Here is a 12947-nt window from a genome sequence, read left to right on the forward strand (position 1 = left end):
GCAACATCTCTGAAGGGATGGAAAGCTACTTAAATTGCCTCTACTCATTAGTGAAACTTCCATTTTTATTTTTAGGATGCTGCAAGACAGCCAGAGCTCTTGTTCGTGCTGGGCTACCCAGACCAAAGTTTACAACATGCTTTTTTTTAGGGACAAACTGTGATGTATCAAGGGGGTCCAGTGCAATAATTGATTCAGGACCAAAGTCTGTGTTAGTTGAAATGGTAGTGGACTTCTTTTATAGAAACACATGTTAGTTTTGCCCTGTGCTTAAGGCAATTGCCCTGGCACATGATGCCAGATCATTATTTGAATCGTATGGAACTAACCTTGGAGCCAGTGCAAATAGTCCCTTCCCATACTTTACAAATGCCCCTGTACAAATCCAGAGCTTCTCTTCCCACTGCTGGAACCACTAGAGTTATTCCAGAAACAGTGATGATCATGGCTGAGCTGTCAGGTGGAAGAGGTCCTCTGTAGCCTAACTGGTTTCTCTCGTTATTCCAACATGTAGGAACTTTTCTCTTCGTCTCGGGATATTGAGGGGACAGTATAATGCATGCTCAGTGCTATTGGTACTCTTGGACCCAGTTCTATATCATGAGTTCACTTTTAGAAGTACTGTTTTTATGACCCAGAACTACATTCTAGCCTGCAGGCTTAGCTGCAGTACTAGTACTACCTAGTAGTAGTATTGATTTCTTTGCTCTATAGCAGTGGTCTCCAACCTTTCTATGGTGAAGATCACTTTTTGTAAGTAAAGGGCACCCCAGGTACTGTTTGCCCTGCCCCACCCCCCCCAGCCCCCACCAGCCACCCCTTGCCCCACAGCAGATTGTGGGGCCAACAGTCATTTTTGTGGGCTGACAGTGGCAACCCCTCATGCTTCTAGCCCAGGAGACCCAGTGGCCCCTACTCTCACTGCTGATTGGCTGCTAGAGCTGTCTGTCATACGATCCCACCCCTTGCCACTAGTTGGTGGAGAGGGGTAGGGCCTCATGACAAATGGCCCTTGAATGATGAACAGGGCCACATGACAGACAGCTCTTGCAGCCAATCAGCTTGCCGTGCTGCCAGCCCCCCTCCTGGCAGGCTGTGTGGCTGGGCCACAGCAGCCACAAGGGCTGCTGGCTTCCTACACAGAGCCAGCATTTTAGTTTTGGTAAGGTTTTTATTTTTTTTCAGGGAGCCTGCCAAAACCATGGAGCCTGTGCTTTTTTGTGGAACCTGCCCGAAGTCACAGTTTCCACAAAAATCACAAAATCGCTACTTTGATAGGTCCCTAGTTATGATGAAGTCTCAATCTCTCTAATACCAGAATTAAATGCATTTTAGCCTAGGTAAAGATTTTACTTGCCCACGATCACAGACAAATTCAAAGTTAATGATAGAACTCTTTGCCTATCCAGAGCTATAAGGCTAGGTACAGAGAGTCAGAAAGTCCGAGGCTGAATCAGTTCAGTCTTTGCAGGTTAGTCTAAGCTGCACAGATTAAATTCAACCAGAAGTGAACAGACATTTACCTTTGATTCAGGAAGCACAGCCACATGCCTGGAGTGGCTCAAGCCAGAAGCTGGGGGGGTGCTAGAACACAGGTCTCTGGCTGTGTGTTCGCTTCCTCTTCCTGCTGCCCTTGAGGTCTCTGGAATTTGCAGTCCAGAATTACAGTAGCAGCACTCTGCAGGGTTGCTCATCACTTCTTCTTCCTGCTCCCAGATGCCTCTGGGATTTGTAGTCCACAGTTGCAGCCAGCAGTAAGTATGAGCAGGGGAGGAGGGGGTGTTTAACTCCACCTCCCTGGCCGCACACTCCAGCCAGGGTTTGTCTGAGGGAGGGCAGTCCTTCCCCCCCCACCCTTCTGCAGACTGGGCTGCATCCCCAGCCAGGCTTCCCCCCACCTCCTTTGCCCACCCTACCTCCTTGTCTGTCAGCTTGCACTGCTCCAGCTAGGGAGCAGAGGAGTGGGGCCAGTGCTTCTATCTGGAGCAGACAGTACAGCCCAGCCCAGGGCTGAAAAGCATGCTGGGATTCTGGGGGATTGTGATTTAACTTGAACCAGGAAGGGGTCTGGGACAGAAGTTTCATAAACTGGTTTCACCCAATTAAGTCTGATACTACATTCAACCAGGTGTATCTTAAACCATTTTCAGCCATTTTGAAACTGGTTTATGTACAGTGAGCTTCTATTCTATTATAGGTTTAAACCAGTTTCAGATCACTTTAGCCAGTTTATGTGCATCTTCTGTCCCTAGCCCATATAAATGTTATAGAATGGAAAGGTCGGCTCCTTTTCTTTCTTTGTATATTCTCCCATATTTCCCCTTTCTTCAGTAGAACAGTAAGTACTTAAGATGAGTAGAGAAAGGTACCCCTTGGCTAGAGATTCCCCCCAAAACATCTTTTTTTTTAGGCTGAATTAATAGTTTGTGTGTAATTCACTTCTCATGTGTTACTTCAGCCCTGAAAATTGCTGAATCAGAGCCTGAAAATTTTAAAAAATGATACAGAAAAGAGTGGAAAGGTATAAAAATTCAGTTTGATCAAAAATGAATGCATTTGTGGCTGAGAGTTGCAAATTTGGAAATAAAAACCAGATCAAGTGCCTTGATTTTAGATTTGGAGATCAGCATTTTTGGCCATGGGGATTAACGTGTTTGCTTCTGCTCCCTTTTTTCTCCCACCTAGCAGTTCTTTTTTACCCTCTTATCTCTAGCCACAGGACTTCTGAAGGACTTCCTTTATCATAATACTTCTGCTTTTAGAGGCAGCTAACAGGCGCGCGCTCTCTCTCATATATACACATACACACACACATACACCCTCGTCACCTTTACCTGCAGCTGTGACCAAGAAAACTACAGGGTTTGTCAAACTTTGTTCTTCTGCACTTGAGCTCAGTGTTATAGTCCTATAAAACATTCCCCTTAGGCACTGAAGGTGAAGACTGTGTAATTAATGGAAACAGCATGGTATAGTTAGCTGTTCTGCATGCTCACAATAAGAAGGGGGAATTTTTAGAACGGTGCCATCCATCTCTTTCAGGGACTTGGGGCTCTTTTTCACATGGAAATTGCCTGGCATAGCTGTAGCAGTACAGGTTTCCCTGGCTTTATGCTGTACATGTGTTCCTGGAACATAGCGTATAACTCAAATTCGCATAAAGCGACCCACTTTACAATATAACAAACAGGGATATATTCCAAGACCTCGACTGTACCCCAGACCTATTTGTACCCCTTTTACAAGATACTTTGGTACTGGCCAACAGCAGACAGTACACACAAGCACAAGGCATAAAGGGGATGGCAACTACAGAAAATCATGTTATAGACAATGAGCGTGGAGCACAGATCCACACAGGAGACTGTTTTGGTGCGCAAAGCAGCTGACTGCAGGCTTCCACCACACTGATCACATAAGAGTAAATTTACCTCGCATATAACTAATTTTTGGTATACAAAGGGTCATCACATAAGAGCAAATTTGCACATACAGAACCCGCATAAAGCCAGGGAAACCTGTATAAGCTAAACTGCTCTAGCTAGTCTGCAATAGCTATTCCACTACACATTTTTCAGCCCTGATGAAAAATGCAGTTCTACCAGTGGTGCAAGTTTTCTTTACCACCATGTTGCGACTTTCCCACCACAGGGAGGTGAGTAACTGCTGTGTTAACCCCAATGCCACCTCTGAAACTGCTCACCCCACTACCATATCTGCCTCCAACCCACAAGGCTCCTTGTTGTCTTCATTTGACCTGTGAAGAACCCCACACTCTGGATCCAGCCCATAGAAGCGATCAAGCTTGATGTCCCTACTCCATGTAGGTAGAAAGCTCAGCTGTCAGCTTTAACAGCTCTATATTGAACTTATATAAAGAGAGATTTTTTTTCAGAATCTCTTATAACATAGCCAGACTTATCTGTTTTTTCACAGGAACAATGGAAAATATGTTCCTGCCACCAGAACAACTCCCCTGACAGTTTTTTTTTTCCTTTTTCCAAATCCCCGGGGGCAAGCATTTTTCATGAAAAGGTTCTAAACATTTTTAATGTGGATGAAACTGTTCTTAAAAACTTTTCAGAATAGTTTGCTTGATGCTGACACCCAACTTAGAAAATTTTATCCCAAATAGGTTCATGAATATAGGCTGTATCCGTGTTAGTGTAAAGGCAAAGGCATCCAAAACTCTTGAGGAAGAGACGATATCTTTTATTAGATCAACTAGATAGTTGCATTTTATTTTTATTTTTTTCATGCTCTCAGTCTTAAACACCCTTCTTCAGGCAATGGAGAAGTCAAAGATTGGAAAATTTCTCCCAGGTAGAAACAAAACTTTATATTGCGCAGGAGAGCAGAAGCATGTTATGGGTCTCCTGGTAGGAAAAGTTCAGTTTTGTGATTTCCCTTTTCTATGCATTTTAGGAGCAACAGCCACTTAGAGGGAATTGATTTGATGTTACAGGTGTGATATATGTACAGTAAAATCCACAACAGAGTTCATTTAGAATAACAGGCTTTCATAAGCTGCTAATGACACTTTTCAGTACTTTGAATATATACCAATATTGTTATACACTTAGGAAAAAAGTATGACCAACCTGTGAGAGTTTCCTGATGTAGTGTTTCCAGCCTGAACTTTCCTCACTTCTTTTTGTCCCATTAGGTCCTGCTAGAGAGTCTTTAGCATTGAGATTTGTGTAGGCCTTGAAAACTTGTTTTATACTTTACATGCAGTTTCTCATTTTTCCTTAAATGTCTTGATGGACTTGTTCCATCACAGTATACTTCTAATATTATTTTATGTAATATAATGTAGTATATAAGCACTAAGTAGTCAGGATTGGCTATCATTAATGTATTTTAGGTCATCTGTTTCAATCATAGTAATATAATGTAAGGTAAAATATTTGCTTATCTTGTTTACATGCACATTTATAACTAGGTATTAAAACATTGTTTTATATATAGCTGGAAAACAGCGTAAAAAGAGGTAAATCGTAGATGCATATTTTATGGCTGAAATAGTCATATAAAGGTGTTACAGGAATATAGGATTAAAGGGGTTCGCCTGGGTCAAAGAGTCTAGTTCCTTGCTAACATGGACCACCCTACCTTAACTTACTTTTTTTATAAATTAATCAAGACATGTTATAACTGTCTGGTTGATTTGATATTTGTTTTTACAACCTTGTTTTCTACAAGCACAAAATTATGTATAGAGCCAAGTATGCCAGTAACTGCTTGCAAACTAAAAAAATTTATAAAAAATTGTAGTATGGAGAGAGCCTATAGTAGTTGCTTAACCAGTTTCATGGGGGAGAGTAACAAAGAGACTTTGAAAGCTGAAGCATTAATAAACAGTACCTTTAATCAACAGAAGAAGTGTTTGATGGAAAAAATAGTTTCATAGTTGTTAGGGGCTGGAAGGGACCTTACAGGTCCAGCCCCCTCCCTGCACATGGGCAGGAAAGACTGCTGGGTTCAAATGATCCCATCAAGATGGGCATCAAGATGTTTTTTGAAGATCGCCAGGGTGGATGACTACTACTTCTGGGGTGAGCCTGTTCCAAACCCTTGGCACTTGGCTTGTTATTTCTGACCAGTGGGAAGAGATGTTCTGGTGAGCATTAGATTCCATAGATTAGCAATGGCATAAATGTCTGAATCCACATTTCTGACTCCTTTCCCTGCCTTTTTTGTTAGGAATCTTTATATGATCATGGTGCGTGACATTTAAAGAAGAACTAGCTGCCAAAAGAAATAGCTGAAAAGTTGATGATATTTGCTGTTTTTTGTCTTTTTACTTCAGTGAAGGGAGCAATCTCACCCCTGCTCATCATTACCCTGACTTCAGATTTAAGACCTATGCTCCTCTTGCCTTTCGGTACTTCAGAGAACTTTTTGGTATCAAGCCGGATGATTATTTGGTAAAAAATTTAAAATTTTCCTCTGAGCTATGAATAATTGTAAATACTTGTTCTATAACAACTGAGGAAGATGGCATTAATGATGCCCTAAGGGATATAAAAAGCTTTCTAGGCTTTGTAACATGTATGTTTGTGTGGTGTTGGGGGGGGGGAATTGTGCACGCATGTGTGTGTGTATGTGCGTGCACATGCAATGCATAGCATTTATCAAAATGTTTAATTCTTCAGCTTTCAGTTGATTGCTATACAACCTACCATGTTAATTAACCAGAGTAACCAGAGTATTACTGCTCATTCAGGTCATTATTTTGACAGAATGTTATAATTAGATTTAAATACTCGTGTGAATTTTGCTGATTGAATTCTAATTGAGAGCTCTGGTGTGTTAATTGCTTTATTTATTCACTTCATCGGGAAACTGTTTGCCTACAAATGTTCTGACCTTGACCTGGAAAAAGATGACCTGAGAAAAATGATATGCTTGTAGAGATTGTTTTTCTGTTCCATTCTCTGAGATTCTGATTTCCAGACTTAATAAATGGCAATCTCTCTCGCATGTGCTTACATAGGCACACACACAAAAATATAACAACTTCACTGTTGGGCAAGGGTCTTTGACTTTGGCACTGAAGGACTGGACCAAGATTCTACCCCCTTTCTGCTACTGGGAAAGGAAATGGAAAGGGGTCTAGTGTAGAGTTTCTTTTCCATTCATTGTTTTGAGAGAGCAAGATCATGTTTTTCTCGTTTTCTCAGAGTTATAGATCCACCAAAAGGAGAGAAACTCAGTAGTTTTTTGCTTCTTGTCTTTAAAGGTTTCTAAGTGCTTTTTTGAAAAGTGTGTGGGTTGTTTCTTTAGCAAGTTAAGCCACTAGATAAATGATAGAAAAGGTAAAATGATTTACTAGAATCAAAATATTACTGGATTATATCTATCCATTTGGATCACATGATATATTTCTCTCCTCTTTGACCACTGCATTAACTAGGTTGGTTTCACTTTTATTTGAAATCAGCATAAGTATCTGGCATTCATGCATTTAACCCAGTGTTACGTTTGCATTGCCAACACTACAGGACGATATATTTATTTGAAAACAACTTTCCATTGGATTATTTGTACAAGTTGCATGGAAATATTTGCTAGGTTTTGATTATATGAAGGCTTGCTTTTATGGTGCCTCAAGGCAAAATCAGGTTTGCCCGGTACTTTTTAAAGTATGGATCTGGGGATAGCCACAGTCTTAGGCCTCATCTACCTTAGATATTTCAGTCAGCAATGGCTGGCTCCAGGTGTAGCTGTACTATAGTCACTCTTCAAATGCGAAATGTAGGTGGGCAAAGCTCTCACAATTTGCAGCTTGTACAAGTGCAGCTCAACCTACTTTTAAGCGGGAGTAAATTGCACCAGTGTATACTGTGGCTTACAGATGCTTTGCTTGTTAGGCATTTGTACCACTTCAGTTATAGTCATGAATGGCTAGTTCTTGGGAAAACTAAGGCAACTCCTTGTGCAGGTAATGCCTTGTTTTCAGTTCTGCCTCAAGGTGTTTTCAGTTATCCTCCCCTTAGGTTCAGTTAGACACATTTTGTGCAAACAGAAATTTATGAATATAAAGTGTCAAATTCATTTCCCCTGCAGGAAAATCCTGAAGCATTTGGCTGCATCTAGATACAGTTTTTTTGTTTTTCAAACTTTCTAATCAAAGCTAAGCCGCAGGCATGTAACCTCTAGGTGCTCTTTTATCCTGTTAGCTGGAATGGTGGATGTGGGATGGCCATGTGTACAGTGGCATGGTTTCTAACACTGCTACTAACTTTTTTGCTTCTTAGGGAGTTGCTTTTTAGAGGTTGGTTCTGTTGACATTTTAAATATGAGTTTCCCCATAGAAAACCTCTTGGCTCTGTGCTTGTCTTTCATACAGGGCATGATTCCAAATTCTGATATCTTAAGTACTTGCTTTTTCAGGTTGCAGTGTATGAACGAGGTGCAGTGGGATTGTCCTGGTTCCCGATAAAAAACTAAAGGGAAAAAAAAAAGGAGAGAGAAATCAAAGGAAAAATAATATCTCAACACCGCTAAGTGGGTTTATATTGTTAATTTCCCTTGGCAGAGCACAGCTGTGCTGTAGCTTTGCCTTTTTCCAAAAGGTACAGCAGGGAAGCACTGCAGGAAGCAGGATGATGGGAATAAATACATTTGAACAGCTTGTTCAAATAAATGGTGATTGGAGAGTATACAGAATGTTGACATTCAGTACGGCACCTTGTTGATCACAAGCTACTCAGCTGGTTTCTTTAAGTCTTGGACAAAAGCTGGGTGTTGTTTTGGTTGAGTATAGCTTCATTGATCAGGGATATATTTAAAAAACTAAAGCAAAGATAAAAATCAGATTCTTTCCCTCTTTTCCCCTCCATAAGTAAAATCCTCAAATTTTAATTAATAGCTTTGCCCATGGCCCATTTCTGTATTTTACAATAATGTAACTTCCATATTTTACAATACCAAACAGATTATTAAAAAAAAGCAATAAAAGATATTACTCAAGCTGTGTGTTCTGGTAAGATGAGTGAGACATGTGTATTGTAACCCGCTGTAAAGATTTGCTTGAATCGAGAGCAAGTAGTATAATGTACCTCAAATTGTCATACTAGTTAATTTGTGTGTTATGTGCAAAATGTATGCCACTAAAAATTTCAGCTAGGAGCAAAGTTCACTTTTAAACTATATTTTCTTTTCTTTTCTATGTTTATTTTCTCCTCCTTGTTCTCAGAATCAGAATAGTAGGGCTGAAAGAAACTTCTGAATGTCATCTAGTCCGGCCATCTGCTTAAAGCAGGATCATCCCTGACTTAACCATACTGGTCAAGTGCCTGTCTCACCTACTTTTGATATTTTCCAAGGATGGAGATTCCACAATATATGTGCCTTAGCAATACCTACTACCTAGGTCCAAATAACCAAATCCTTGGAATCTATGGCAATATTCCACTTCAGGTTTCATCTCAAGAGTGTTTCTTACTGTGAAGCTAAGCCCTTCTCATCCACTTAGATTGATATTCCTGCTGAAGAACAGTTCTTCTTTCAGCTGTAAAAAGACAGGAAGCATGCTGCTACTTATATTATTTATTCCCTGGTGGTCAAATCATTTTTAAACCACAGTTATTGTTTTAAGTATAGTTTTGTTTCAGGGACTCTCTCTTACCTAGTGGCTGTGTGCTGTAATTTCAGAGTGTATGAAATTGTTGGTATTAACTACACCTGCAGTTTTAAATAGAGGAAAAGATATTCTTAATGAAGGTTTTGTGTTATCATATTTTAAACTAGCTCTTAAGGTTAATAGAAATGAATTACCCCATTATTGGGTTTGGAGAGAAGAGATGGATACTAAGTGTTTTATATAAATGACATGTAAAATGGAAATTAAGGTTCATTTTATAAATACATAGCTCTTCTATTTTCTCCTGTAGGACACCTGATTCTATTAGCAGAGTACCATCTTCTGTGTTTCTTTAATAAACGCAAATGACAGTACTTGGTCTTGAGGAAGAAGGCCTGTATAAGTAAAATACGTTCTAGATAATGATCCTTCACAGCTCAATTTTTTTTATTCTATCTTTTGAACTCTGGTTTAGCAACATCTGTATCTTAAGCTAACATAATAAGGAGATGACAGTAAAGTTCATATTAGAGTTAGTATTCAGTTCAGTCTTTCAGAAGAGGACTTGTGCCTACATGAGACAGTTAGAAATTTCTATTCTACACCTAAATTCTGTTAAGACGTGCTTTTTTTTTTTTCCAAATAAATGGCCCGTAAACAAAGATTTCACCTCTAATGTCATCTCAGGGGTTGGGATTCAGAAATTCCAAATATGCACAAAACTGGGCCCGATGCTATCCCCTTTTTCCAGGTACTTTGTGCCACTCAGGGGACAAAGTCGCCAGAGTCTGGCTGCAACTGACTGGTTGAAATTTCCCCTGGTTTGGGAAAGCTTTTGGTAGGCATCTTTGGTAGCACAGCTGGTACCTTCTTCTATTACTTCCTTAGCACAGCATAGTGGCTGTCATAGCCTAATGGAACATGCCTGTGCCCTGCCAAGTCTCAACTAGTGAATGGTTCCCACCCACATTTATTCTTATGCAGGAGTCATGAGAGCTTGGGAGTCAGGAAGCAGGAGCCATATGGCTCCCATCCCTGCCTGCATCAATTATTATTACTTTTGTTTTAAGTTTATTTTGAAAACATAGCTGCATTGGCAGAAAATCCCATTTTGTGCGTCTCTTTCTCTTTTTTTATTTTTTTAAATTTTTTTTTACAGTATTCAGTCTGCAGTGAACCTTTGATAGAATTATCCAATCCTGGCGCCAGTGGGTCCTTATTCTTTGTAACTAGCGACGATGAGTTCATCATCAAAACTGTTCAACACAAAGAAGCTGAGTTTCTTCAGAAGTTGCTACCAGGTTACTATATGGTGAGTAACTGATGATGGTTAACTTTTGAAGTCACAAATTTTATTTCTAAACTACAACTTCATTCATCTTCCTCTAATTTTAATAACTTTTTAGCCTCACATCCACCAGGAAGAACTAAAGTAAATCAAGCTTATATTCAAAATGCTTTAAAGAGTTATCAAAGTGCAAATCATATAAAATAATCCCGGTCTTTGTTCTTAATAAATTAGTATTAAAATATAAGTTTTTTTTTCTCCATTTGCTTGCTTACCTTTTGCATGGCAGTCAGAATAGGCAAAGAAACCAAATCAGTCGGCTTCACTTTCTTGACTACTTTTTATCTACTTTTCTCAGGCATTAGTGCAATGATGTCATGTTGGGGAGAGAGAAATTCTATTCATAACATTTTTTTATACTTGCTTTTAACGAGGCCTATTTTGGGGCTTACATTAACTGGACTGTGTGCATTGGCAGTCAGTGACGTGAAAAAATTTGACCATTGGAAGTAAATTGAACCAAATTTTCCAAAAGCCTTTCCCTCCTAAGAGCTGCTGAGTTCCCCATGTGAGAGGCAAACTTATATAGTGCACAGAACCTCACACTATTACGACTGTAATGAACAGATGTATATTCCTCTCTCCATTTCTTCTTTTTTAAACTACTTTGGAATGGTTTCCTTCTTGTGTCTTGGCATCTTAAAATAATTATTTCCCAGTGTCATTGCTGAGCTCAGAATGCTTGGGCTGGTATTTCAGTCATTCATGGCATCAGAAGGAACAGGTCTGGGCCCTACTTATTCTTTGTTGTTAATCATAATTACCTGAGTTGGCCATTATACACATTGTAAAGCAAAATAAAATCCTTGTTATTTGTGAGCACACCTACTACCAACTTAAATGCACACAAATATTAACCAAAGTAAAACGTATCTGATGTGATTACATGGCCAAAGTTTTGTTTGTTTTTTTTTTAATTGACGGACTGTCTTGGCTTAATTGTAAACAGGAACTTTTTCCTGTATCAGACTCACAACGCAAATAATTTTCCCTTCTATAATTTTTAATGGCAATAAGATGCTGACATGTTTAAGGATGGTCTTGCTTTCTTCTTTCATATTTTCTACTTCATCTTTGGCTTTGGTTGAATTTAGAATGTTAAATATACTTTGATTTTTTAAATATTATGATATTATAGTAGGGATATGATGGACTTGTGCTCTATGGATGACAACCTGAGCTATAATGAATGTGCCTAAAATTGGCAGTCAGTCTGCTTTGCAAAACCTAAGTCAGAGGTGATATGGTCCTGTTTTATGCAAACCCTTTAGTGTCCCTTGCTTAAGCATCCCTTCTAGATACAGGTTTTAGTCCAGCAGTTGACAGTCTGCAGGCCAGATGTGGTCTGTGAAGAGATTGTATCCAGCCTATGGAGCTGGGATGGTGGCAGCATTTGTGGTGGGGGTGATTCAGTGGCATTGGTAGAGGGGGGGGTATCCATGGTATGAGGTGCCACATGGCGGCATAGGAAATTGATAGCCTTAGGCATTGGCCTGCCTTAGATTGAGCTTTGTTAACTTGATCTGCCACTGCTCAAATGTTACCCAGCCTTGTTTTGGCCCAACATTCTCTCATAAGGGCACATGAAGGCTGAATACAGTCAAAATTATGTTTCTGTTGTGCTGTTGGCCCAATTTTAAATATGTCAGATGCAAGAGGGCAACATGTCTTTAAGTGGTACAAAGATGAGCAATTCTGTTTTTGCCTTAAGGTAATCCTGAGGAGGAAATATGGTGTTGTCAGGGATTAAAAATTTGCTGGGCGCAATAGAATATGCTTTTTCCTTTGTAGTTCCATTCTCCCCTTCTAATTGTCAAGACTTTTGACAATGCCTTGGGCTCTGCCTTGTTTTTGGCCATGATGGTTCTGTCAAATGCTTTGCTTTCACTAGAACAGTCTTGTCACTTGACTTGTATGAGATTTCTCAAGTTTGGTTCATGACGACTGAAGCAAATTGACTGGTCATGGAAATAACCTAAAATACAAAATAATGCATTTCCTCTTTAAAGTTTCAACATGCAACTCCCAGAAATGTGGATGTTAATGTAAAAATCTACTATCTGTTTTCTTTTAGAATCTGAACCAGAATCCAAGGACTCTGTTGCCAAAATTTTATGGACTATACTGTGTTCAGTCAGGCGGCATTAACATTAGAATTGTTGTGATGAACAACGTTTTGCCTCGAGCATTGAAAATGCATTTCACATATGACTTGAAAGGCTCTACATACAAACGGAGAGCATCAAGAAAAGAGAGGGAGAAGTCCAACCCCACATTTAAAGACTTGGATTTCTTGCAAGATATGCATGAAGGACTATACTTTGACTCTGAAACATACAGTGCACTGATGAAGACACTACAGAGGGATTGCAGAGTAAGTACAATTTTATAAAAATTGTATTTAAACAGCTAGATTCATATTTGTTAATCTAGATCAGCAGCATAACAGAAAGCAAAATCTGACTCTAAATCATTTAACCTGTTATCGCTACCGTGTACAATTTAATT

The 12947-nt window shown here is 39.5% G+C and overlaps 1 protein-coding gene across 2 annotated transcripts in view; it reads left to right on the forward strand.

Annotated features, from left to right (window-relative positions):
• Window positions 1–12947, forward strand: part of PIP5K1B (phosphatidylinositol-4-phosphate 5-kinase type 1 beta) — a 148809-nt gene that overhangs the window by 55489 nt on the left and 80373 nt on the right. For both annotated transcript variants that reach the window (XM_014608630.3, XM_014608631.3), the window contains 3 exons: window positions 5813–5930; window positions 10251–10403; window positions 12514–12813. In XM_014608630.3, coding sequence (XP_014464116.1) covers window positions 5813–5930; window positions 10251–10403; window positions 12514–12813 — 571 coding nt within the window. The remainder of the gene's footprint in view (window positions 1–5812; window positions 5931–10250; window positions 10404–12513; window positions 12814–12947) is intronic.

This window comes from Alligator mississippiensis, chromosome 3 (genome assembly GCF_030867095.1).
Source record: "Alligator mississippiensis isolate rAllMis1 chromosome 3, rAllMis1, whole genome shotgun sequence".
Taxonomy (NCBI): domain Eukaryota; kingdom Metazoa; phylum Chordata; order Crocodylia; family Alligatoridae; genus Alligator; species Alligator mississippiensis.